General features: G+C 50.1%; 1 protein-coding gene across 1 annotated transcript; it reads right to left on the reverse strand.

Annotated features, from left to right (window-relative positions):
* Nucleotides 1-217: 217 nt before the first annotated feature.
* XKR5 (XK related 5) lies at nt 218-22291 on the reverse strand. The gene is made up of 7 exons (XM_024205384.3): nt 22097-22291; nt 19524-19707; nt 14214-14395; nt 11548-11757; nt 10587-10756; nt 9598-9709; nt 218-6148 (listed from the first exon to the last, which is right to left on the reverse strand). Exons 1-7 carry the CDS (start codon nt 22152-22154, stop codon nt 4842-4844), a joined length of 2223 nt encoding a protein of 740 aa, XP_024061152.1. The 5' UTR covers nt 22155-22291; the 3' UTR covers nt 218-4841.
* Nucleotides 22292-23864: the final 1573 nt, after the last annotated feature.

Here is a 23864-nt window from a genome sequence, read left to right on the forward strand (position 1 = left end):
GAACTTAGGGGAGAGGGGAGCTGATAGGGGGCTGCCAGTTCACCCTGGTTGCAAGCCCCCACCCGCTAGCTGCAACGGGCTACTCTTCCTGCAAGCAGTAGACAAAGCAGGCGGCTGCCAAAGGACGTTAGACGGGAGCATCACACAACTTTAAACGAGCATGTTCCCTAATTGATCAGCAACGTAACAACGAAACAACATTAACTGGGAGGACTTTAAGTGAGGAGTTACTGTACATATAAATAATAAACAAGGGCGAGGATTTTCAAAGCAGCCCAACTCCTACTGCAAGTCAGGGGGAGATGGGTCCCTAGCTCCCACCTGTTCCTTTGCAAGTCTCCCCAGTAGCAAGATGCTGGTGAAGTGAACTCCAGCCTGACACAAAGCAGAATCCCCTGCGCGGTAGAACCATTTACACTGTACAAGCAACAAGGACAAAGTATATCAATGCTGTAAAGGGGGGCAGATCTCCAGCTGGAGGTGGACACCAACCTCCCATGAATCCCATGGGGGAATTACAAAGGCAGTTCTCTGGCGAGAAAGGATGGTCCAGCAGTTAGGGCAGGATTCTAGTACTTGGGACATGAGCGTTCAAGTCCCTGCTCTGCCACTGACTTTGTGTGAGACCTTAGGCAAGTTACTTAGCCTCTCTGTGTCTCAGTGTCCTACCTGTAACATGGGACACAGTGCTTTCCTAACGCCCAGGGCCGTTGTGTGGAAAAATACTTCCTAGAGCGTAAGGCAGACATTAGGGTAAACGGAGCGATAAAAGTAGCTGAAATAGAGTGCATCGACTCACCTAGGAAAGCCAGGATAGTCTGAACTAAGGCAGAAACACTGGGTCCCAGTCACCCCTGCTGGGATGAAATTGGCTCACATGCATGAACTCCCTCTGGGGTGTCCCCGGCAGTCGTTGCACAGAAAATCAATCAATGGCGGCATTATTTAAATACAGCAGAGCTAAGCTAGAATCCGGCTTGCCTCCAGCTCTCCTTGCTTTGGTCCAGCTGAGGACGGTTAACGTTGCCACACAATAGGCGTGTTGGCTTTTTGTTCGAAGGTCCAGCTGGGCCTGGAATACAGCAGACCTCTTACATGCAGCTTGTCCCACTTTCACTAGATTACACATTTCAGCAGGGGGGATTTTAAGCACATTATGGATCCTCACTGTGAAGTAGATACGATGGCAATATCAACTGGAGTCGAGTAGGGCTAAGTGACTTTCCCAAGTTCCCACCCACATTCCTACCCCTTCCTGACCTCCAAGCTCCCTTCACAGTGGCTGCAGGCACCCACCTTGGCTTTGCCTGCAACTAGAGCAATATGCTCCTCCTCGGCCCCCAGGCCTCTGGCTATACTTAAGATACTCATCTGGCTCCCATCACTCTAGTAGTATCTGAGCACTTTAAACTCTAAGGGCTGTACTGTTATCTCCATTTACAGATGGGGAACTGAGGCACTGAGAGACTAAGTGAGTTGCCTAAGGGCACACAAAAATGTCTGTGGCAGAGAAGGGAATTGAACCCAGCTCTCAAGCCCTAGACAAGTGCTCTAACCCTGGGGCTGATTCTCCATGCTTCCCTAGGCTGCAGGAGATGCAGCCACACCCATTTCCATCACCCCTCCATTTCATTAGCCTTGTTGGGCAGGGGGAAGTTGTGTGATGCAGGAGAGCTCCCTGCAAAACCTCCTTTCTCCTCATTGAGAGCGACTCTGGCTGAACTGTTCAACGTGGTCACGCTCGCATTTCCTTTTCTGGGGCAAAATGTCAGCGTGAGAACGGCTGAATTTCTCAAACAAAAGAAGGTTGTTTTGCGAAAAAAAAACAAAACCAATCAGCACGTATCAAAAATGGACAAAAATAAAATGGAATCTAAAACTTGAGCTTGTCTCAATATTGTTTTCTGGTTTTTGAGCCTGCACTAACCAGAAATAAGACACATTGAATCAAGGCGGAGACCTTCATTGGCTATTCTAGGTGTGACTCTTTTGTGTTTAGGGACAAATAACTTTTTCCCTCTTTTCTACAATGGAAATGGAACGATAGTGTATTTGCATCAGAGCTGCCGTTCGTTGTTGTTTGCTATAAAGCTCTGCAGTGGCTTTCTTTTCCAAAGGTGAGACAGAGCAGCCCAAATTACATTTTTGGGGATATATCTTGTCCCTTGAGCACCCCTCAGTTAACACAACACATCCAAAAATTCAGACAGGATTTGTTACTTTTCGTGGTTTTTAAAACACCCGTCAGTCAGAGATACTGTCCAAGGTAAAAGCGTAATACAAGCTGAAGAATGGAGCCACTACTGTGCCTCCATAATGTATCTGCTGATGTAGTTAGTGAGATCAGAACTCACTACAACTGTCTCTTTCCATACCGAGCACATCCAAAATGCTATTTTATAGTCATAAAAAAATACAATCCCGAGTTAGTTACACTGGAAACTAGCTTCAATGTGACATTAGCACCCAAGCGTTAGTTAAATACATGAAAATCCATCTTGTGAAACCTGCCCAACTAGGCACGTCCAAGCTGTTAAAACTCAATCAAAATAGGGAAGGGAGCTTTTACTGATTGCTCGCCTGGTCAGTAAATCACGGCTCTCCTCCTTGGCAGCAGGCCATGTTAGCGGCACAGCAGGCCAATTCTGCCAGGTGTAGTCAATACGAGTGGGATAGTGCCCAAAGACCAATGTGACTTCACTTCTTTTGTTAAACGAGGAAGGAAATGAATTTGCCTGGGCTTGAAATAAATGACTCCAAACATTATTGTTCTGGCTAAGCTAAGAAACGCCCAATTCCATCCCCACCTGTTTTCTGTTCCTGCTTCAGCTGGGCTGGAGTCACTGCCTGGAACTGACAAACCATCCATTTTAACGGAATGCTCAGACATAGCAAGGACATTTTGGGGGGCCATTTATTCACCCTGTTCTCTGTGTCTGTGCGCTGGATACTGGCACACTACAGACTGTGAGCCAAGCCAGCAGCTCGCTGACCAGCCCTCTGAGCTGTAGTGCAGTGTGTCCCTTTAAGGGCACGCGTAGGTCCAGCCACCCCTGCTCCAAGGCTCAGCCCCTCAGTTTCCCCCGACGGATCACGTGACCAAGCGGGAAGTCAGCCCTGGTTTGAATTGGGGGCAGGCAAGCTCTGTGCTCAGTCTGGGAGACAGCAGGATTGAAGCAAGATCTGGAGTGAGGCCTTCCCTAGGGAGCAGGGAAACAGGCCTGGAGATGGAGCAGTTGGGTGGAGGACTGCAAGGAGAAGGCTGGAGAGAAAGCCTGAGCAGAGGTCAGCGTAGGAAGCGGCTCTGTGACAGGCAGGATTCTGCTCCTGATTTAGAGTATGTCTACACTGCAGCTGGGAGCGAGCCCCCCAGCTTGGGCGGGCAGACTCACGCCAGCTGGGCTTCAGCTAGTGCGCTAAAAATAGCAGTGTGGAGACTGCGGCTTGGGCAGCAGCTCAGGCTTTACTGGATCTGAGCTCATGTGGCCAGCCTGAGTCTCCACTGGAACCACAACGTCCACACTGCTATTTCTAGCACCCTCGCTCAAGCCAAGCTAGTGCAAGTCTGTCTACCTGGGCTGGGAGCTCACCCAGCTGCAGTGTAAACATACCCTGAGGGGCTTCAGCCTGGAGTAGAAAGAGGAGCGGGGCTCCTTCATGGTGCCACCTGGAAGTGGAGGTGAAAAGTCCCCTGGGGGCAAAGGCCTCCTGAACCCTGCCACAGGGATTGGTCGGCCCTCCCCACCCTAGAAGGGAAGATCACGGTGCCTGGTTGTGAACTCGTGTTTGCCCTGAAAGGGAAAGACTCTGGCTTCGGGCAGAGGTCAAGATACAAAAACCACCCAGCCAGCAGCTGTTCCTCCAAGCTGGGGAGAAGCAAGCCGCTGGGGAAATAACCCTCTGGAAGGAGGGCTGCTAATGGCCGAGTTTCAAGACGTTGTCACAAATACATAAGAGGCCCCATGCTTTAGTTGCTTAGTAAGATCTTTAAATGCCCGATTTAACATCTGTACCTTCCCTTTGCTGCAGGCAGCAGAGCTAGGCCATCGTAGACAAGACTACAGTTCCTACTGCTGCAGCCTCAGCCCTAGAGTCAGAACCAGGCAGAGAGGGTCTCTGGCATTCGTCGTATCCGCTGGCATTGCTAGCATGCTCTGTGGAAGACACTCGGCCCGTTTTCCATCAACCCCCCGTCCTTTCCCAAGTAGTTAATGCATTAGAAAAACGTTGGCACTTTTGCTTTGATGCACTTTGAAGTTGTAAAAGTGACTGAAAATCATGTCTGGTGCTGGATATGCTCTCGTGCCCGAGCAGCGGAAGATTCTGTTGCCCAGTGTTAGTCCCCTGAGACAGTCCCTTGCCCATTCCAGTGAATGCCTGCCATCGCAGGATTTCACATCTAATGGAACACCCCTCCTGGCCCACCCACAGAACCCCAAACATACCCAAGTACTATCGTCACAACCTCCGTTAAGCAGCAGAACCGTTGCCCCACTACTTACAGCAGGTTCTGCTACTGCCAATTTACTATGCATCATGTCCCCAGATTGCAGAAGACCATGGCCATTTCAGAAGGAGCAAGCGCACAGCTCCAGAGTTGGACTCTAGCAGGAGTGGTAAGAGACAGCACACAACTGGGGAGCTACTCTGCATGATACAGTACGTGGGTGCAGGAAGAAGGAATCTAGCAACGTACCCCAGCAGGAGGAAAAGGTTAGAGCTCCAGACAGACAAGAACTGGAGCTGTATGCTCCTATGGAGACTTAAGAGTAAATTATTAACAAGATGTCAGAGGACTGGATTGGACACCAAACACACAGCCCCAGCTGGTTAATTTAGTCTCACTCCATTACAATTGCTCCATCAATCCCGTCAGTTTCGCCCTCTCCTTTGCCTCTCTCAACCTGCAGTCCTGGCTGGGGGGGGTCAGCCTTGGGAGTGGACGTGTAGCAGGGTTCCTCAGCTGGCCGTAGTCTCCTCTTCACAGCAGCAACCCAAGTCCCAAGGGACGCGGTTCCCCAGTGGTGGCACTGTGCCTGCTCCGTGAGCTCCGAGGTCTCCTCGGATGAACTCAATGCACTGCACTGACTGGTGCAGCAGAGGGACGGACGGCTCTGCAGAAAGCCAGGAGTGCCAATGCCCAGGATTGGACTGATATTAGCCATGGTAATGGGGAAGCCCTCTCCTTTACCTACGATGTTGTCTGGTACAGGCTTGAGCCTGCTGTCCTCCACCAGCACCACAAGGCCATCAGCCACACAGCTGGCTGCTCCCCCACCTCCGTTCAGAGATGCAGTGGCCTCTGCATTGGCACTGAAGTACAGAGTTAGACTCTCGTGCATCTGAGCTGTCCCTTCTGGGTGCTCCACAACAGCTTCCAAGTCAGTGCTGCCGTTGGCACTGCTGTTTGAAGCGAGAGGAGCAGACAAGTCTCCCGCTTTGTCTGCCTGAGCTTCACGTCTGCTCATCGAGTCTGTGCAGTCAGGGGCCTTTGGTGTTGGCCTGTGCTCCTCTTGCAGGGTTGGCATTGTTCTAACAGAGCACATGTTGTGTTCGCTGCTTGCTAGAGTGACGTAAGTTGTCTCCTTCTTGCTCAGGCTTTCTCCAGCGCTGTTCTCTTCTGCCTGAAGTCTCTGTCCTACCACTCTGGCTTTAGGGGTTCCAGGGCATTTTCCCACCGAAGAAAAGCCAAGTTTGGTCTTCGGCCCAAGCACGGCACTGCAGTGTTTGCTTGCCACCCATCCTGAAGGGTAAAGCTCCCCAATTCCACCGTCTCCAAAGGCTGTGTTGATCTTGGACATATCCCCAGTTTTCAAGGCTAGCTTTACCAACAGCCAGTGATGATGGTTCACCCAGGTATCTTTCACAGAAGTATGACCTTCAAGTTCTCCAAGTGAGGTCTCACTGTGTGCTCTAGAAGCAGGCCTGGTATGCACCACCTTCGAGACTTCTGCATTTGAAGAGACAATGTCCCCCTGACCTGAAATTCCAAAGCTCTCCCCAGCTTCATTTACGGACCGGAAAGTGGATCCTTCGGTCCCGTTATACTTTGCAGCTGTGATGCTGCAAGATTTCTTCAGGAAACTCTGCCAGATCTCTGTGGATTTGGGATGTAGCAGACTGTAATAGATGACCAGAGCCGCAGAGCCTGAAAGACAGCAAAAAGGAACAAGGTGACGTTTTTGCCAACACCTCACTGTGGCATATAGCGCGAAACAGTTAGGAATACTGATGTGATTAGGTATCCAAGCAGTAGTACCATTGCTGATATTCAGTGGTACGCAAAGTTTTTGAGGTAGGGTCTGTTTTACAATTTAAGCATTTTCAATTGCTTATGTAAAGGATGCAACTGTGGCTGTGTCATGGGGAGGGAAAACGCACCAGTAGCTAGATGCAATCTGGCTGCACGGAATCTATCCGAAGAATGCTTCTGGGAGCATCAATACCACCTGCTAGGACCGTCACTCGACGGGTTCAAGTGCAGAGATAAGCAGTCCCTAAGTATTGGGAGGTGATATGTGGGGGCAGCCATCCACCTAAGACAAGGATCCAACCGGAGACTTGAGCAGAGCTAAGCATCTCTGTACCATCGCTACCTAGTCAGAAGGGATGTCACTTCGTTTTAGACCCAAATGTAGCACTTGTTCAATGCAGACTTACTGCTTGCCAGTGGAAATTATTCTAGAGTGCTGACTCATAGAATATCATGGTTGGAAGGGACCTCAGGAGGTCATCTAGTCCAACCCCCTGCTCAATGCAGGACCAATCCCCAGACAGATTTTTGCCCCCGATCCCTAAATGGCCCCCTCAAGGATTGAACTCACAACCCTGGGTTTAGCAGGCCAATGCTCAAACCACTGAGCTTTCCCTCCCCCGCTCATAACATTTTCTTTAAATCAGACTGAACTGCTTCTATGACTCTCCCAGCGTTCCAGCCTTCCTGTTGTGCTGCGGGGTGTTCCTCATTTTATTAGGGCCACCAACGTCCTTTGTCACTGGCAGATTGAGGTTAAGAGCTTGTGGTTAGCAGAGGATGTAGGAGGACAAGGCGTGGGTGGCCGAATAGCAGCTCAAAAATAAGAACATACGTCACTCCTGACGCCAGTCCAGAAAAGACTTCTGCATCAGGTTCAGGGCACAACCATTAGGAGACCGGGAAGAGGGTTGTGTGAAGAACAGCCTCAAACTCTGCAGAGCTCAGTATGCAGAGAGACGGTGTTAGAGCAACACCTGGGTTGGAGGCCAGACGCCAACAGTGAAGAACAGGAGCTGTTGGGATCCGGGGTTATATTTCTGGAAATGGCATTCAGAAAACAAGCTGGTGGAAGGGACAGTGGATTAGCGGTGCCATCGCACAGTGAAACAGCAACACGGAGCTGCTTCTGAAGAACAGCTCCTTGTCTGCCCAGGAATAGAGAGACCCACAGGAGACGTCTAGGGCAACATTTTCAAAGGCTCCTAAGTGACTGAGGTGCTTTTGAAAACATTACCCCCAGACACTCTGAAAAATAAAGCCAAGGGCGGGAGAGAAGTTAATGGAATCAGTTAGACGGCGCGATTCCCTCTGAGCCTCATCTTGATCAAATGCAGGATCTGCTCAGTGCCAGATAGAATACTGCCCAAGTCCCGGCCGCTGGCATGAGTTGCAGTGCATGGAGTGATGACGGGGGGCAGGGAAGAAAAACAGCGACGGTGGTTTAGTGAGGAGTTAGGTGCTTGATGCTTCCCCCCCCCCCGCAGTAAAGGAAACGACTTACCAAGGAGATCCTGACAAGGTTGGAGCTAGGCTCCCTCTACAATGGAAGGGTGCGCAACTTGGAGAGCGGGATGGGGGGGAGGAGGCAACTGGCAAATCCCCAAGGGTCAGCAAGGAGCGCTGAGCACAACGAAGCGGATAGAAGGACAGCCATGGGGTTTCCCTACCCACAACCCTGCCCATGGCAGCTGGTCCCTCCTGAGGTAGGTGGGAGGGAAGCGAGCGCATTAACCGTTCACCACTATGGACTCGGGAGTCACAGCCTTGGAGAGAGAAATCCACTCACGGCTTCAGTGTCTGCTTCCCAGTTCTGTCCTGTGCTCCTCCTACCCCGACTGCATGCCTGGGACAGTCTCTTGGGGGTGGAGAACATGTTGTGGAGAAGCCAGTTCTCCCACCCTGTCTACGCAGGTGGAGAGGAACACCAGGCATTCGCTGAGCTGCAGTAAGTTACAATGGGGAGGATATTGTGGAGAGCAGGCACAATGCGAGAGAATCAAGGCTAACGTTTTCCCGTGCAAGTCACTACATTGTTGCAAAGGGATAGTCATGCCCAACATCCTTCACAATGCAGGGCCACATTCAGTCCTCAAGCGCATGCACCTGACTGAATGGGAGCACGATCACCCGCCACGGGCCAAATCTGGTCCCTGAAAGAGGGGGATCTCCCCCCCACCCACATTTCTGCATAGTCCTTCATCAACGTACTCTCAGCCAGAAGAAAGGAACACACTTTAACAAGACCAATCCCTCTTGTAACCCTACTCATTTCACTGGCAAGAGTTTCCGAACAGTGATCCTCCATACGACAGCGCCACTAACCCCAAGCGCTCAAAAATCACAAGTCAGGCCCCCAAAATAACGAGACTTTTTTAAGCCAACCATAGCATTTGCTTCCTGGTTTCGGAGCCTTCAGAGTGCACTGAAGTCACTTTTTCAAGCATCCCTCTGCTACCGCGAGGGCTAGGAAGTCACCCTTTTAAAAAGGGAAGGCCAAGATTGACTCCATGTTAGAAACCAGGACGCAGGTGGTCTGGCCTACTGTCAGAGCAAGGGGGTTAGATCTAGTGTGCAGGCATCCAGGCAGGGAATGGAAGCTAAGGGTCGGAGCTGGCAGTTACTCCCACATACCGGAGCCAGAAGGCTGAGCCAAGTTGGGGCCAGGAACCAAAGCTAAGGATAAGAGTCAGGGTTGGATATCAAATGCCAGAGCCAAGGGTTGAGCCAGTCAAAAGTCGGGGGCGGGGTCAAAGCCAGGGTTAGTAGCCGATGGTCAGGAGCAAGATGAAAAGGCAGGAATCGGGGAGAGGCAAGAATCAGGCACGAAACAGGATCAAGACAGGAGCTGGAAGTGAGGAGAAGGTCAGGAGTGGAGCAGGAATCAGCACCAGGCTTAGATCAGGGTTACAGGAGACAGGCAAGAGCAGGGTCCGATGTGGCCGCAGCAGAAAGTCTTCACAACAGGTTGGACGGCCCACTCGGGTCACTTCCTGGCTTAAGTAGCAGATGTGAGCCAATCAGGCGGCTGCAGGCCTTTAGTGCTCCGACAGAACTTCCCATGGGGCCTGACTTTCCAAGTTCAGCGAGATGATGCTTTGCCTATCTCCCTTGGCTGGCCCCGAGGGAGTGTCAGTGATCCAGAGACCCCTGGGTTCTAGACCTGCATCCTCGGATTCTCCCAATATGACTCCAGGAACCAGAGCTTTTAGAAAAGATACCGACCCTCATGAGAAAATTGTGAGAGCTGGCAACACTATTCTAGGCAGGTTCTTACAGTGCTCTCATCAGCATAGTATCCGAGCACCTTCTGATTCAGAGCGTGAGAAAGCAATAGACCTTACCGATCACGAATCCAGCCATCACAGCCCCTGTCATAAACAGGCTCTCCCGCCGCGCCCCCTGCAGGAGGTCTGTGGCCAACATCAAAAGGAAGATGTTCTCTATCAGCATTATCTGCAGGGCAAAGGAAAGATAGCTGTCACTCAGAGCTGCATGTGCGCCAACTGGCTGTAGACACGGCTCCTACTGTGGAGGGAGTTAAATGACACACATGAATACGTTCTAAGCTTTACCTATTTATTTTGCTCTCACTTGCTATCATACCCTGAGCTCCCGCTACCATTCTGGCCTTCTCCCCCACGTAGGTTTTGAATAGAAATGAAACACGGCTCTTTGCTTGTGAAAATAAATTGCAAGTTTTTATAGTACCTTTTCTGTGCCAAAGCATCTCCACAAACCAGCAACATGGAACAGGTTCAGCAGAGATCTGAGAGCAACACCAGACACCACAGAACCAGCAATGCGCACGTGTTTCCCACGAACAATAATAGTAGCAGCCTTTATTGTATTTAGAAGGAGCCTCCCAGGGCTGCCACTCTGCACCTTTCATGAGCGCTAAATTCACTTAATCTTTATAACCTCTTCGATTTTAGGAAAGTGTGTCCACTCCAATTAGTGTAGCAGGATTTTTCAAGTGGAACTGATGTTGCCAACATAAAAATGGAGCTATGCATGCTAAACTAACAGTAGTCAAATATCATGCCTCAGGGCAGAGACTGATCATTATAAGGGTCAGAAAGTAAGCGCCACCCCAGGGAGCACTGCTGTTAGAAGCAGGAAATGGGGAAATGGCTCACCGGAAGCATTAGGTGAAGGTCACTGCTGGAAACCCGTTACTGTTTATTATGGCCAGACTCTATGGGCTCCATTGTAGGACACACAGAAGCGGCCATGGCCCTTACTGCACAGGTCTTACGGTTAGATTAGTTCTTAATTGTTTTTGTTGTTAGTGACTGTGACTCTAAGAGCCAAGAGGAGACCAAGCACTTACCGCATAAAACACAGCCACTCTGTACCTGGAGGGGCCAGCTTGGAAGTTAATGTAGCAGAAGATGTACACGGCCCCCACCAGGAAGTTGAACAGTCTCCAGTGACAGGAACTCGCTATGATGTCAGTTTGCTGAGACACCAGCCAGAAGGACATCACCAGCCAGTGAGCACCTCGGCGGGGAAGGCAGAGAGTAAAAAGCAAATTAGCTGCTGTGGTGAGCTGAGGCGGGGAAGCTAGCCAATCTCACAAGCATCAGCAGTGAAGGACCACTGGCAAGAAACCCTGAAGGTGGATGGAGAAATCAGATCACTGCCAGGATAGACGTGCAAAGGAACTGACTCTCTTCCTTACACCGTGTCCTGTGGGGCAGCACAGGGAATGCTTTGCCCGTGTTGTACCAATCCTGGATGGGAGAGGGATTGCAGGCCCCAGAGCTGTCAAGCCAACACTGATCATGAGCTGTGTATTTACTGAAAAGAACAGAGGAACCCTGGATTCACTGACACTGCAGAGAAAAACCTGCAGCGCTGAGTCTCAGAGCCTAGGTCAATGGATTCGGGCTTGCGGGGCTAAAAAGAGCAGTGCAGACATTAGGGCTTGGGCTGGAGCCCGGGCTCTGAAACCCAGCGAGGAGGAAAGGTCTGAGTCCGGGCTCTAGCCCGAGTGGGACTACTCTACTATTTTTAGTCCCGGGCCCCAAGTTTACTGATCCAGGTTCTGAGACTGAGTGCTGTGGGTCTTTCTTTGCAGTGTAGACATGATTTAGTTGGTGTTGGTCCTGCTTTGAGCAGGGGGTTGGACTAGATGACCTGCTGAGGTCCCTTCCAACCGGATCTTCTACGATTCTATGAACTCTCCTCGGTGAGAGAAACAGGAGAATTACGCCACCTAGTGTCAGTTCACAACAGGGGACACAGGAGTCTATTAACTGCACAAACAGGCACAGGAAATCTCATCTTACCTGCTGCGACAAAAACCCAGACAGGATAGACTCTGGCAAAGAGGACCAGGGCCACGACCCTCGTTCCTAGCATTCCTGTCCTCCACAACAACTGGCACAGGAGGGCCGCTGCTGGCATGTAGAGATGACCTGGTTTCATTAGGCATGTAAAGCGGCTGTAAGAGACTAAAGACCAGGAGAGGGAGAGCAGGGAAAGTCCAGCACTCACACCTACAAAGGAAGGAGGAGGGACATTATTCAAAAGGCACCATGAGGGGTCAGAAATCCACGGCACCTGCATTCCACAGGACAGATGGTTTTCACTCCAGCTGGAGCACTTGACCAAATGTTCCTCTGCTGACCTGTGTTTGTTCTCCACTAAACCCTCACCTCGATTTCTTTCCTTCCCCAGTTATCAGTTTTATTAGGATTAAAAGTATCTTTTGCAACAGCCATTAAAAGACCATCAATCCACTGACAATTGTTCTCATGCTAATACACACCAGTGCATCAAGCACACCTTCTTATTACTGGCAGGATACTGGGCTAGGTGGACCTTTGGTCCGACCCAGTATGGCCGTTCTTATGTACGTTCTACTTCATCAGTACTGTCACAACTTCAGTGTAACTGCACCTCTATTTCCTCACCCATGGTCCAGTCCAGGGACGCCCCATCAGGTCTCCAGCCATCACCTGTCTCTGGGCAGGGACCCTGCCCACTCCTTTCTTAGCTGGGGGTTTTAAGGCTGCACAGCTCCCTGCCTTACACCGTGATACCCCAGCAAGCCAGTCTGCCCAACAGCCAGGCCCTGGGTGTTGCTTTCTCTCTGAGGGTGATGAACAATGTATTGCCCTCAGTTACCACGCAGCTCCTTCTGAGCAAGTGTAACACCGACAGACCCCGGTCGTCGTCAGGCAGAATCGAACCTGGGGCCTCTGGAGCTTAGTGCATGAGCCTCTACCGCAAGAGCTAAAAGCCACTAGCTGTTAGCTAAGGCTGTAGAGCAGACCCATAATCTCTCTCTCTCTAAGTGGTCTCAGCGCCACTAGATGGGACAGAACACCACACCTAGGAGATGTGTGGGTTACACAAGCACGTTTATTCTTAAGGTAAAAGCATTACAGAGAAAACATAATAAAAATAATACAGATTTAAAGCGACACGAAACATACCAGGAGTCACCCATCCATTTTATGGGGCTCTCATAGGCCAAAGTCTTTCCAACCCTTCTGCTAGGGTTAATCAGAAAGAAGCCCCTTTCACTCTTTTATACCAAAAACCCTTTCTTTGTTCCCTAGTCTCTGAAAAACCCAGCCCGAGCCAGTCTAGGCAACGCCCCCCTCCCCGAACTGTTTAGTCTCAGTGACTCGCCTTAACCCCTCCCCGCCTTCAACCCTAGTTTTAGTTCCTGGAGGTGCTGTGGGTACCCCTCCTCCATGGACTAGAATACACTCACACAGAAACCATTCATAAATGTAATACAATGGCCCCCCAAAGATACTGCCTGCGATTGCAATCGCTCTCACAAGTATGTTCCATTGCACACCTATGGAGAAACCTTTGTGTGTGAGAGAGGGACTCCTAGCACTTGTGGGACTGATAGCCCTGGATAGCTGAGTCTTCTATTCCCGCACACACACAGTAGGAATACCACAGGCAGTGGCAGGGCAAGTTTATCCCATCCTCCCATACCCCTAGTCTGGAGGAACCAGCAGTTCCTCTAGTAGGGTGTTTCTAGTACTGAATTACAGTGCGACCATGGGCAACTCACAACCTTTCTGTGCCTCAGTTTCCCTATTTGCAAATCAGAGCTGACACTTGACCTTTATAAAGCACTTGGAGAGCTACACATGGAGAGTACTAAGCACCATGGTTATTAATTCTTCATGCTCATTCAGTCCGTGGCTTCTCTCGTAAGACTGCCCCTTAGCGTCAGCCACAGTGACTTCTCTCCAATGGGCTGAGAACACTAATTTTATCTTTTCAGTGGACGATCCTCATGCACCTGATCCGCATTCGAACCTGCCGGGGAAGTGGAATGCTCCTTCTATACAAGGAGAGAGGCTCTCTGTGCCATTGCAGGATAATTCTGAATTTTGCAGGGCGATGAACTGGATAGTCCATCTCAAATGGTAAGGATTCTATGCCTACCCCAAGATCAGTCCTCAAGCCATCACGCACCCCAGTAAACCTAGTGATTAACTCCTCCAGAGATGACACAAACACGGGCCTCCCGACGGTCCTCTGTCCTGGCCACACATGGAACCCAAGTTCGATTCCCAGTTTCTCTGCTGTGGCATGAACTGGCCGCTGAGCTGTTGAAGAGCAGTCATGCTGCAGGCAGATTAAGGAGCGAAGAGGGCACACTCTGGCTGTTCTCTGTCAGAAGGAATGCATCCACTGTGTGGGGGTCACAAGAAAACGGTTGGGAAAAGATGGGGAGCCCTTGAGAGAGAGAGGAGAGACACCAGCATTTGCTGCTAAGAAGCTCAAGAGGCTAATTTTTTAAAAGCACCGTTCTGAATATGTTTTTCTCCAGTTAGTCTGCAATATGGTCCTTCATCCTGAAAGTCCACTCCTGCTACCTGTGCCCATCTACCCTGGGAACATTAGAAGACACATACATTAGAGGACACATCTCACACATACATCACCTTCCTTCTACATTTAAAGACTCCCCACTTACCTGGGACAAGGCCAGTCAGTTCCACCGCTACAAAAACGTAGCTCTGGAGCAACAGGTGGGGCAAGGTCTGCAGCAGGGCTTCCAAGAGCCGCAGAACTGACAGGTCCCCCAGCTGCATGAGGAGATCTCCAGCAATGGAGCTTCCTCCAGCCTTCGCAGCTGTCCACAGAGCGTCCCAATGCCTGAAAGAGTACAAACCACAATCAGGGCTCTTCGAGGCAAAGGACCTGTGCCTGATTCTGATCCTACTTCCATCAACTTGACAGCGTAACTCTACTGCTTTCAGCAGTTACTTCTGATGTACACAGGTGTGATCTAGCGCAGAGGTTCTCAACCAGGGGTCCGGGGCCCACTGGGGGGCTGCGAGCAGGTTTCAGGGGGTCCGCCAAGCAGGGCTGGCATTAGACCTGCTGGGGCCCAGGCAGAAAGCCAAAGCTCCACCACCTGGGGCTGAAGCCGGGGGGCTCCAAGTCCCGCCACCTGGGGCTGAAATTGAAGCCTGAGCAACTTAGCTTCGCAGGACCCCCTGTGGCATGGGGCACCAGGCAATTGCCCTGCTTGTTACCTCCTAACGCTGGCCCTGGCTTCTGTATGCAGAAAAACAGCTGTTGTGGTACAGCTGGGCCGTGGAGTTTTTATAGCATGTTGGGAGGGCCTCAGAAAGAAAAAGGTTGAGAACCCCTAATCTAGAGGAGAATCAGGCCCTTTGGACCCTGTGCAGTCATTTCCCCTTGTGTAAAGTGATAACATCCTGATCCAGGGGCATTTTACACCCAGCGTCAATGACTACAAATGGCTTGAAGTGGTGGAAAATCAGGACTCTTGGCTTCATGCTTCCCTGCAAAGCACTTAGCACGTTGCTGGTGCTAGACCCGGGATTGGCAACCTTTGGCATGCAGCCCGTCGGGGAAATCCGCTGGCGGGCTGGGATAGTTTATTTACCTGCAGCGTCCGCAGGTTCGGCCGATCGCAGCTCCCACTGGCCGCAATTCGCCATTCCAGGCCAATGGGGGCTGCGGGAAGCGGCGGCCAGCACATCCCTCGGCCCACACCGCTTACTGCAGCCCCCATTGGCCGGGAACAGCCAACCGTGGCCAGTGGGAGCTGCGATCGGCCAAACCTGCGGACGCTGCAGGTAAACAAACCGTCCCAGCCCGCCAGCAGATTTCCCTGACGGGCCGCGTGCCAAAGGCTGCCCATCCCTCTGCTAGACAAATAATTCTGAGCAGGAATTGTAGATAATAAAGTTATTAAATACACACACACACTAATTATACACACACCCTTGAGAGTTCCCTTCCAGTCGCTCTGAGTGCATTACAGTTTAGAAGGCTGCTCCTCCACCTCCAGAGCCACTATTTGATCCGGTTCAATACATGAACTTTAGCTAATCTGTTAACATTGACACAATTTTAATCAATGACTTGTCACTGATACCCACCGATGTAATTTATGTCACAACTTGTAATCTTTTAGAGGTGTTTACTTAAGGTAAATACTGGGGTTTGCAATAAACCCTATGCACACAGTAAATACAGCCATCTGGCAGACCGGCCCTTAGCCAGAGGCTATTTAGTTTTATACTTCAGGCCTGTATAGCCATTCCTAACAGAGACACTGGATTTAATGAACTAGGGAGGTAAAATGTTAACTGATTAACTGGTAAGCAGTAGTCTTACTGGGTAACCGGTGTTAACCGTTAACCCCGTGCTGGCGGCCGCAGTGACCCCATGTCGCCCGTCTGGCCAGAGCAGCCATGCCTGCCGGATCGGCCCCAGCCGCTTAATCAGTTAACCATTTAAATGAAATATTTTAAATCGTTTAAACGGTTAAATTTTGTAAGCGGTATTTACATCCCTAGAATGAACATGAGTGTTGAGAAACCAATAACCCCTTCAGTGCCATCATGAAAGGACAGTGCAAAAATTGACAAGTCCAACGTTTAGCCTTCTTCCTCCAACACCCATCTGTTTGCAAAGGTTTATACAATGGGTGTCTCTCCGCCATGCAACTAGAGTCCTAATCCCTCAGCACGGGGACCAGTCAGCTCCACAACCGTGTTGCACCAAGGCCATGTCTACACACAGAAATTTTACTGGTTCAACTAAAGGTCAGCTGTTAAATCAATGCAATTACAATGGTGGAGCGCTGTGCGTGCACCAAGTTGTTTTCATGTGGCTCTATTTTAATGGTTAACAGTGTCCCCAAATTACGGCATCTCAAAGGCTTTTGCATGGTTTGTGACCATGGTTCGGTCTCACCTACATTACAAAACGGAATACTTTTGTAACCAGTTCACTAGACTAAGTAGTTGTAATACAGATCTGGTTTGGTCATTTAGTCCATTCTTCTCGCAGTGTGGAGCACCATCCCCTGCAATTTATTCTCCAATACTTTGTCCAATCTAGCTGTAAAACAGCTCCAACAGGTGGTGCTTTCACCACCTTATTTCACACCCTCCTAGATCTCATTTGTCAGGTAGTGCTCTAGTTCAACCACAAGTTATTGGGCTAGACCAGGGGCTCTCAAACTGCAGGTCGGACCCCTCAGGAGGTCGCGAGGTTATTACATGGGGGGTCGCGAGCTGTCAACCTCCACCCCAAATCCCGCTTTGCCTCCAGAATTTATAATGAATTAAAATATATAAAAAAAGTGTTTTTAATTTATAAGGGGGGGTCGCACTCAGAGGCTTGCTATGTGAAAGGGGTCACCAGTAAAAAAGATTGAGAGCCACTGGGCTAGACGCTGGAATCGCTGGGTGAGATTCCATGGCCTGCGTTATGCAGGAGGTCAGACTAGATGATAAGTCCATCCTGGCCTGAAAAGAAATCTGTGACAGTTTCTCCCCAGTCATCTGCTAACATTATTAAATGTAACTGCATACGCTCAAGGGCAGAGATAAGAAGTTCACTTATGGAGACAGCTTCCAGTTTCAAACTTCTGAGAGTGACTAATTGCTTTAAGAAAAGCGCAATGTGTCCTTTGAGATATCCATTTACAATAGCACTATTATACACTTTATAGGAGCTTCACAAACCGACAGAGGAAACATTATTGAATTAAAAAAAACCCCACATACATTATTGGCATTAATCACAAGTTACATACAAAGTGCAAACAAATTTTGTGAGCATTAATCGAGCATCTTCCACTCCCCTTCCCCGCCTCCCAATTTAATCTGGACAAGATCTGAAGGATTTTTAGGGTCTTCAATTAAAATAAGAACAAAAACAAAGCAAAACAACCTAGACAAATAAGCCTTCCTTTCAACAACAGGAATAATGGACAGTCCCTAGGACTTTTCCCCACTACTTGGGAAAAGAGAAGCATTCTCAACTAGTATCATCATATAGGACCACTCAAGCTGAATAACAGCATTAAGGGTGTGATGTCTTTACATGTCATCAACCTGCCAGGACATGTCAGCTTTCCCATCATCTTACTCTCAGGTCCCATCTTCCTCCATACCGTAGAACCCCTATTTGATTATCCCCTATTTTATGGGGGATTGACTTCATCAAACGGAACATCTCAAGATTCCAGGAGGCGTGGTGCATAGGTTAATTCTTTAATCGCTCAATGATAGTTTATATAACGAATGGTAACAACTGGATACAGTGTGCTTGATTTTTCTTTGAGGGAGAGAACTGCACCTCATCTTTGCCACCAAATATCTTAGTCTTTTCAAACCTGGGAAATGTGGTCTAGATGAAATTATTATAAGATGGGTGCACAACTGGTTGAAAGATTGTGCTCAAAGAGTAGTTATCCATGGTTTACTGTCAAACCAGGACGGCATATCTAGTAAGGTTCTGCAGGTGTCAGTCCTGGGTCCAGTACTATTCAATATTTTCATTAATGACTTGGATAATGGAGTGGAGAATGTGCTTATAAAATATGCAGATGACACCAAGCTGGGAAGGGCTGCAAATACTGTGGAGGACAGGATTAGAATTCAAAAAGAACTTGGTCTGAATTCAACAAAGACAAGTGCAAAGTACTTCACTGAGGAAGGAAAAATCAAAAGCACAACTATAAAATGGGTAGAGCCCTGTAGGGATACAAAATTTATATCTGCAGATGCGAATATCCGCTGATATAAAGTGGCAAAAAAGGAGTGCATCAACGGAAGGGTTGTATGCAAGACACAGGAGGAATACTTAAGTGGATCACAAATTGAGTGAGAGTCAACATGATGAGGTAACTGTCCCTCTCTACTCAGCACTGGTAAGACAGCTGGAATACTGTGTCCACTTCTGGGAATCACACTTAAGGAAAGATGTGGACAAATTGGAGAGAGTCCAGGGGAGAGCAACAAAAAGCTCAAAGGATTAGAAAACTTGACCTCTGAGGAAAAGTTAAGGTAACTGGACACGTTTAGTCTTTTGGAAAGAAGATTGAGGGGGGGAACCTGATAATCTTCCAATATGTAAAGGGCTGTTATAAAGAGGATGGTGATCACCTGTTTTCTAGGTCCACTTAGACAGGACAAAAAGTAATGGGCTCTATTTTCAGTAAGGGAGACTTAAGTTAGATAGAGGGAGGGATAGCTCAGTGGTTTGAGCCTTGACCTGTTAAACCCAGAGTTGTGAGTTCAATCCTTGAGGGGACCGCTTAGGGATGTGGGGCAAAATCAGTACTTGGTCCTGCTAGGGAAGGCAGGGGGCTGGACTCAATGCCCTTTCAAGGTCCGTTCTAGGAAATAGGATATCTCCATTAATTTAATTTATTTTATATTAGGAAAACTTTCTAACTATTAGTTAGTTAGTAGATAAGATCTGGAATAGACTTCCAAGGGAGGTTGTGGAATCCCTGCCACTAGAAGTTTCTTAAGAAGAAGTTTGGACAAACACCTGTCAGAGACAGTCTAGGTCTACTTGGTCCTGCCTCAGTGCAGGGGTCTGGACTTGATAGCTTCCTGAGGTCTCTTTCAGCCTGACAGTTCTATAATTCTATGTTGGTTGAAGGATCAGAGTCACACACAGTGGTAGAAAGATGGTTCAGACAACCAGTCATTTGTGAGACCAATGCCCATAAAATCAGGGTTCTACTGTAATTAGAAACCAGGCTAGCAACTTTCTAGAAGACAGTGTTGACACACAATTCTGTGGTTTGAAGTCTCAGTGTACCATAGGAAAATCCTGATCCTACACTGCAGAAAGAGACACCTAGCACAACTCCAGTGGTTCTCCTTGCAACATAATACACACAGGCACGCACACACTTTCCATGCAAAGTACATATATTTGTCCTCAGAAGATTAGATCTCAAGCCTCCTAATTCTTCAAAAGCTATGAGTTGTTTTCTCACCGCTTCCAAATCCCCAGCTGCAGCACGTGCACTATCACCAGACAGCAGCAGCCTCTGTGCCCATCTGCCCGGAACCAAGAGAAGCTGAGGAGTTGAACTATATAGTCAGGTAGAAGCAAGGCAATGGTCAACCAGCACCAGAGATACCGGCCAGAGAGAAGATAATGGATGATGGTGCAGACCCCTGAAAAAGGGAAAAGAAACAATATGATAGATGGTGACACACGTGGTACCTCTCCCACCTCGGCTCTAACAGTGCACCAGCCTTTGTGGCCCAAATCACATCTGCCCACAAGTATCATCACTCTTTCTCCTGTGTCACTACTTCTTATGCCTGGGGCAAAGCTCCCCATAAAGATCCACAGAGGCACTACATTCAACTCCTTCAAACTCACCTCTCCCACAATAGCTACACAATGCTCAGCAACGGCTATTTATCTCCTGTGCCGTGACCTCTGTTTGTTACACTGAGCATAAGATCTGTTACCTTGTGCTCCCTTAGTCTGTATCTTTTGCATCCATTTAGTGCAGGGATTGGCAACCTTTGGCACGCGGCCCATCAGGGAAATCCGCTGGTGGGCTGGGCGGTTTGTTTACCTGCAGTGTCCGCAGGTTTGGCCGATTGCAGCTCCCACTGGCTGCGGTTCGCCGTTCCAGGCCAATGGGGGCTGCGGGAAGCGGCGTGGGCCGAGAGGTGTGCTGGCCGTTCGCTTCCCACAGATCCCATTGGCCGGGGACGGTGAACCGCAGCCAGTGGGAGCTGCGATTGGCCAAGCCTGCGGACGCTGCAGGTAAACAAACCGTCCCATCCTGCCAGCGGATTTCCCTGACAGGCCGCGTGCTAAAGGTTGCCAATCCCTGGTCTACGGTCTTATATTTAGATTGCGAATTCTCTGGGTGACCGTCTTTTTCATTATCTTGCTTGCACAGCACAGGGGCCCTGATCCATAGATGTGGCCTCTAGATGCTACCACCATACAAATTAAATAATAAAAATAAGTTCTCTGCTCTTAAAGCAAAAGAGGTTCGGATTAGGTTTTCAGTTTGGGCTCAACTCTATACAGAGAGAGGTTTTTTCCTTCCTTAACACTTTTGAAATCTTATTTCTAAGTGTTGGTTAGTGTGTAACATAACTATGCATGTTAGCAAAGGATAATTTGTAAAAAAGATGAAGTTATGCGTGCATCCAGCATAGCGGTTCTCAACCTATTTAACACTGTGGGCCGCATCCAATACTACCTCTATGGCCCTGGGGATGTCACATAGGCCGCAGCTGTGTACTGACTGGGCTGCAAGTTGAGAACCACTGATCCAGCACCTGGCACAATGGGGTTTGGCTCCATGCCTGGGCCTCCTAGGTACTATGGCATTACAAATCACAAATAGATACTCTCTCCTCAATTTAACCAAAGCCTTTTAAACACGTAGGGGCTTGTTTTCTGGAGGGTGTGTGTAAAGCAATGAGTAAAATGATAACTAACCCAGAGCGCTCATAGTAGACTGCACAGTGCTTTACCCAGGGGGTCAGCCTTATTATCCCCGAATTAAGGGAGCGGGAGAGGGGAGTGACCTGCCGAAGGTTTAGCAGACCGGTGGTAGGGGCAGGAACCGAATCCGGGTCTCCTGAGTCCCAGTCTAGCGCTTTATTCACATAGGCCACACCGTCCCCTCAAAGAAGTGGCAATCCTTTCTGTCTGCCCTTTCGTTGTTGCCGCCTGCTGTCCGGGATGGATCTAGAATAGCTCAGTGGGACTCTCAGGAACGGCTCAGGCCAATCCAGATCCTAACTTCCCAAGCTCCGGGCGTGCTCAGGTCCAGGATTCTGGCGTAGGACAGTCACTGAAAATAAGGGAGAGCTGGGCCTGGGCCCCTCCCTAGCAGCAGCCCCCCCTCCCCCCCCCCGCACTGGGGCAGCCTGCATTGGAAAGGGGAAGGCAGCAGGATTCGCGGAAGAGCCCAGCACGCAAAGGGTTAAAGATTTTAAAAACGACGCGCGCGCGCGCTCAACCAGCGGCGCTCCCCTCCTTGCTGCGCTGCAAAGGAAACGGCCGGCGCCGGGCCCGATCCTGCACCGGTGCCAGGGGCTCAGCCCTGCACGCTCTCCCCCGGCCCCTCCGTGCAAACCAGCCGGCCATGTGCATGCTCCACGTGCAGTCGTAGGGCAGCGGCGGAGGGGGGGGGACAGCTCAGTTGCTCCGCAGGTCACAGCGGCTGCTCGCAGGAATGGGGCTGGGGGAGGTGGGGTGCAGCTTGGGCGGGTGCCCGGGGAGTGTGTGCAGTTCCGCTGGCGAGCTGCATGCAGAAGGGGCGCAGCGGCGCAGTTACAGGGGGGCCCACCACTGCGCAGCTCCGGCGTGCAGCTCCATTGCTTAGTTGCAGGCAGACGGGTGCAGCGCGCGAGGGACATGCACGTGTGTTGGGGGTGCGCAGCCCCCCGGGTTAGTTGCAGGGACGGGGGGTGCAGGCAGCGCGGTTACACGGGGGCATTGCATTGGCGGCCGGGGCAGAGGGGGGGTATGCGGCGTTGGGGGCCCCCTAGTTAGCTGCAGGTCCCGCCGGGCCGGGAGACTCACGCGCGCTCTGTTCCGCCGCCAGCAGCAGGAGCGAGAGTCCCGCGAAGGCTGCGCGCATCCTCCTCCTTCGCCCGGGGCGGCCCGAGCCCGGCGGCGCCCAGCTCCGGTGCAAGGACTCCGGAGCAGCCCGGCTCCTCCCCGGCTCCCCTTCAAGGGCCAGCCGGCGCCCGCCCAGGGCTTTGCCTCCCGCCTTTGCAATGCTCCCTCCCCGTTAGCGGCCGGGGAGTTCTTGGGGGTCGGTTAGGCGGGGGGGGGGGGGGGGCAGCAGCAGCAGCTGCATTTGCAGGAACAGGCACTGGTTCCCCGCCAACTTTCTAATGGCACAAACCCCAACAGCGTTGCCCTTGTCCCGCCTCCTCCCCGAGACCCCGCCCCTTCTCCAAGGGCCCCCCTACTCTTTCCATCCCCCCTCCCTCAGTCGCTTGATCTCACCCTCCCTCCCTCACTTTCACTGGGTTGGGACAGGGGATTGGGGTGTGGGCTCCGGACTGGGGATGAATTCAAAGCAAAAAGGTTTCTCTCACCATATGCTTACAGCAGTCTGGTTGGATTCCTTCAGCCAGGACCACTCCCCCAGTTCAATGATGCTTCCTTTGTCTTTCAAACATTATTGAGGCCGTAAGTAGAGATGAGGGAAAAGAGGTGATTTGGGGCCCCTGTTCCTCATTTTTATATCTTTTCATCCTCTTTGAGAATTATCTCCAGCTGGAGGTCTGGTGACATCCAGTCTGTTTACATGGGAGGTAAATTTTTCCTTTACACCCTTCGGCTTGCCAAAGAATGGCCGCTTAACCAGGTGATAGTCCATTTGATTTTGTTGACACATACAGTTTACCATGACAATAATGATCAGCAAATTATGAGTTTTCAAATGATACTTCACAAGGCATGCTTTGTACAAGATTTATTATAGTTTTGTAAAAAGGATGAACATGAGGGTACAGACTGTCATATAGGCCCATAAGCCTAACGTCCGTACCAGACACATTGGTTGACACTATAGTAAAGAACAGAATTATCAGACACATTGATGACCATAATTTGTTGGGGAAGAGTCAGCACGACTTTTGTAAATGGAAATCATGTCTCACCAATCTATTAGAATTCTTTGAGGGGTCAACAAACATGTGGACAAAGGTGATCCAGTGGATATAGTGTACTTGGACTTCAGAAAGTCTTTGGCAAGGTCCCACACCGAAGGCTCTTAAGCAAAGTAAGCAGTCCATGGAGCTTCAGGGACCTGAAGCATTCCTCTCACAATATATGTGAAATTCAGCTTTTCTCATTTTTTGGCCTTGAGAATCCATAAAGATTTTTCCTGTGCTCATGCACTGAACTGTCCGTGAATTACTGAGACAATAACACACTGTTTTATGTGTGCTTGCAGGTCCCTCAACCTCAACTGGCCATTGTACTTCGGCAGCTCGGGCACACGCCAGCAGAACCCTGGGTCTTCATTTCATCCTGGATCGGTCGAAGAGGAAGGACTTCCGTGATGAAATTATGGTTGACAATCTGGACAGGGCCAACAAGCAGGTGCAATATCAGAGGGAAGGATTCACGGCAAGTTGAAAGAACAGGCAGGCTGCAGAGCTTGAGGACAAAATAGCACTGCGGGAGCTGACACTTGCATCTTGGTTCCTGAAACAGGAACGTGAGTTGAGTGAGGAAGACAGAGCCCAGTGGAAAGTCCGGTTTGAGAGGCTGCTTTCACTAATGGCCACTAGAGTGCAGGATCCTGCATTGCCCGCTCCACAGTCTGAGTCCC

The sequence above is a fragment of the Terrapene carolina genome, unplaced genomic scaffold (genome assembly GCF_002925995.2).
Source record: "Terrapene carolina triunguis isolate 2854851 unplaced genomic scaffold, T_m_triunguis-2.0 Scaffold42, whole genome shotgun sequence".
In the NCBI taxonomy this organism is placed as follows: Eukaryota; Metazoa; Chordata; order Testudines; family Emydidae; genus Terrapene; species Terrapene triunguis.

What these genes read in the sequence shown, in the direction of transcription:
- XKR5 (XM_024205384.3), bottom strand. Translation starts at nt 22,154, where the DNA reads ATGCGCGCAGCCTTCGCGGGACTCTCGCTCCTGCTGCTGGCGGCGGAA. An exon ending in ACTGACTGGCCTTGTCCCAG is followed by an intron (nt 11,758 to 14,213) that starts GTAAGTGGGGAG and finishes CTTCCTTTGTAG; the next exon opens with GTGTGAGTGCTGGACTTTCC. An exon ending in CTGGGTTTTTGTCGCAGCAG is followed by an intron (nt 10,757 to 11,547) that starts GTAAGATGAGAT and finishes TTCCCCGCCGAG; the next exon opens with GTGCTCACTGGCTGGTGATG.